This window comes from Hevea brasiliensis, chromosome 2, assembly GCF_030052815.1.
Source record: "Hevea brasiliensis isolate MT/VB/25A 57/8 chromosome 2, ASM3005281v1, whole genome shotgun sequence".
Lineage (NCBI taxonomy): Eukaryota > Viridiplantae > Streptophyta > Magnoliopsida > Malpighiales > Euphorbiaceae > Hevea > Hevea brasiliensis.
This window is the reverse complement of record NC_079494.1, coordinates 12,339,096-12,342,716: the sequence shown is the minus strand read 5'-3', so window position 1 is coordinate 12,342,716 and position 3,621 is coordinate 12,339,096. Positions and strand designations below refer to the sequence as shown.

At 31.4% G+C, this 3,621-nt stretch overlaps 1 protein-coding gene across 1 annotated transcript; it reads left to right on the top strand.

The window, feature by feature from the left end:
• The first annotated feature begins 1,097 nt into the window (after positions 1-1,097).
• On the top strand, positions 1,098-2,660 carry LOC110663729 (GDSL esterase/lipase At1g71250). Its single transcript, XM_021823131.2, has 5 exons — positions 1,098-1,317; positions 1,395-1,522; positions 1,598-1,840; positions 1,920-2,172; positions 2,326-2,660. Exons 1-5 carry the CDS (start codon positions 1,098-1,100, stop codon positions 2,547-2,549), a joined length of 1,068 nt encoding a protein of 355 aa, XP_021678823.2. The 3' UTR covers positions 2,550-2,660.
• The last annotated feature ends 961 nt before the right edge of the window (positions 2,661-3,621 follow it).

The following is a 3,621-nucleotide window of genomic DNA, read 5'->3' as shown; positions in this document are numbered from 1 at the left end:
GACAAATTTTTTTAAGACTAATTATTCCCTTTTGAAAAGTTGAATTTGCTTATTAAAAATAAAAAAAAATAAAAAAAAACTCCTAGCAAGAATCTTATTGCTCTCTCTATCTTGGCAATTTTTGTCCCTCTTCAACCCCTTTTTCCTCCCATTAAATTGTCTTACCTTTCACTTCCTATTTTATATGCATGCATACTGTAACTAGGATGGTTGAAGTGTGAGGCAACGAATAAGTGAGGTCGGAAATGCTTGGTCTAGTTGAGGGGGTTAGGACGTATGATTTGGGTTAGAGAGAGTATTAATGGCAAAATATTAATTGCAAAGCAGCTATTAATACGCTAACTTGCCATCTCTCTTTTCTATCTCTTTTCGTTAATCTTTTTGTGGTGTAAAGGAATATCGTATCTTATCTCATTCAATTCCAATTCCAAGATAGTATGCTTCTGGAACTTTGTTGAGTTGTTTGGTCTACTTGAGATATGGAGCTGTGGGACAACAAAGGTATGGAATTTTCTTTTCCTCTCTCATCAACTATTAGAAAATTATTAAAATACTTCACTCATTCTCTTGAAGAAGGTGTGTGATACAAATGGTTGAATGCTGGATTACTTTAGCCTTAAATAGATAGTTTTCAGGTTATTTGAAAAAAAAAATATAAATTTAGGATTTTTTTATCTTCGATGGAAATTTGATGGACTTATTTCGACTTTTTTTTTTTCCATTTGATAATAATACACCAGCACGGCAACCTGTTGCACGCAAAGGAGCAAGTTGCCACTATGCCATAACCCAAACTAGGAGCAAGAAGCCAAGAATCCAAAAAACGTAGAAAAATTGCCAAACAAGGAAAAAAAAGGCCAAGGCAGGTGTTAAAAAGGGAATCCTAAATCTAGGAAAAAGTGTAGACTAAAGCAATAATTCATGGGTTTTGCTTACATTATATTATGTTACTTTTTCAGCCGTTTCCATATAGCATACAATTTCTTATCTTCTTCACATGCTCCTTGATCATTCCTATCTATTTTTATATAGCATTTTAAAATTTGAAAGGACATATGATGATGGGTATTACTCATAAATGGGTGGTATTTATGAGCATGTTCATCACAATTCTCGAATGTTCAAATAATAATTATGGAGGTGTATATTCAGCAAGGGTTCCAGCGATGTTTGTGTTTGGAGATTCATTGGTTGATGTTGGCAACAACAACTATCTCAACTCCATAGCCAAAGCCAATTACTTTCCTTATGGAGTGGATTTTAGTATAGGCCCCACAGGGAGATTTTCCAATGGCAAGACCTTCGTTGATATACTTGGTAGATATGCTAATGTTGTGGCTTATATATGAAAATTTTAGGTCTTTATTTAAACTAATATATATATGGTATTTCAGGAGAGATGCTAGGTGTGCCTTACCCTTCAGCCTTTGCAGATCCTAACACAGCTGGAGCCAGAATACTTGGGGGAGTTAATTATGCCTCGGCGGCAGCTGGCATCCTTGATGAGACAGGCCAACACTATGTAATTTTTCATTTTTAGTATATGGGAAAAAATTAGCAGCAACAGTGTTCACGTGTCAACTTTCGAAATATGCAGGGACAAAGATATAGCCTTAGCCAGCAAGTGCTGAATTTTGAGATCACTTTAAATCAACTAAGAAGGATGATGAACGGAACGACCCTTACACAGTACTTGGCCAAATCCCTAGCAGTTTTGGTGTTTGGAAGCAATGACTACATCAATAATTATCTGATGCCTTCAATCTACTCTTCAAGCTATAACTATAGCCCTCCAGAATTCGCCAACCTTCTACTCAATCACTTTGCCCGTCAACTTGTGGTACTTAAATGTTTAGGCTCTATGTTTTTGCTTTGCATAGTTTATAGTTTAAATCAATAAATAAAAATTAATGTTGCAGGCATTGTATAGTCTAGGACTGAGAAAATTCTTGATAGCTGGAGTTGGACCTCTTGGTTGTATTCCTAACAAAAGAGCCAGTGGTCAAGCCCCTCCTGATAGATGCGTTGATTATGTGAATGAGATATTGGGCACCTTCAATGAAGGCCTCAAGTTAATTGTTGATCAAATGAACACACGCCCAGGCACAATCTCTGCATATGGAAACACTTATGCTGTTGTCGGTGACATCCTAAATAACCCTGCCACTTATGGTAATGTAACAAATTATCCTTAATTTATGTTTTCAATTATAGTTATCAATGTTATATCTAATTAATGGGTTTTATTTTTATTATATTATTTGAGATGTCATTTTTTTCTTATTCTTATAATATAATAAATGATATATGATAAATCAATTGCAGGATTCAGTGTAGAGGATAGGGGTTGCTGCGGCATTGGGAAAAATCAAGGCCAAATAACATGCCTTCCCTTTCAGATTCCGTGTAGTAATAGAAATGTCTATGTATTTTGGGATGCCTTCCACCCAACACAGAATGTGAATACCATTTTAGCCCAACGGGCCTTCAGTGGACCACCAAGGGATTGCTATCCCATTAACGTCCAACAAATGACGCTCATCTACTGAAGTCATCAACGACTTTGACATGTATTACTCGCTGGCTGTTTTCCCATCAATCCGCTTTTACTTTACTGCTTGTTTCTTAATAATGTTCAATATTAATTGATGAATTTCAACCCCTAATTACTTCTTTATGGTTTACACATATTATATTACAATAAAATATGTTTTAATCACAAATAAATGTGTGATCAAAATTCATTTCATCACCGTTACAAAAATGAATTATATTTTATATAATTTACTCCTTTAATATAGAATTATATTTGCGGGTATGTCAATCTTTTGTTATCAATCAAATCATATAAATATAACAATATACTTTATTCATCAATTCAATTACACTCAAGAGACCTTATACAATATGTATACTATGTATAATAAATATATAATTATTATTTGACTATAAATATAATTAATATATAGACAAACATTATGCCAAACTTATCATATTGAGACATAAAATTTTTGTCTTTATATCTTTTTAGAGTTAAATAAACATTTGTCTCATTGATTATTATCCCTTAATGTAATTGGTGATAGATATGAAAACATATTTATATTTGACACTAATTTAATTTTTAAAAATAAATATATTTGTCTATAAAAATAATTTATATAGACAAAAAATTTATTTCTATACTTTTTACAAATTATATTATTTGCCTCTAAAACTATTTTTAGAGATAAAATCAAATATATTTATCTATGCACATATTGATCCCTCCATGTCATTGATTGCTAATAATACCACATTATTTATTTTTTATAGTGTATCATTGATTTTAATTTAAATATATATTAAATTAAAATATATTTAAAAATTTTATTTAAAATAAATATAATTTAACTAAAATTTTAATTATTAGTGGCCCTCTTGTTGTCATTTTCAGACGTTAGTGAGAAGTCTTCCTTTTATAGGAAGAGCCAACTCCTCTTCACCTATTTGAAATCGATGTGAGACAAAGTTCTCATCGTTTTTTTTTTTTTTTCTATGTTATTATTTTTTTATAATTTATAATTTAAATTTTCAAATTATATAAATAATTTATTATGACGAGAGACTAATAACATATTG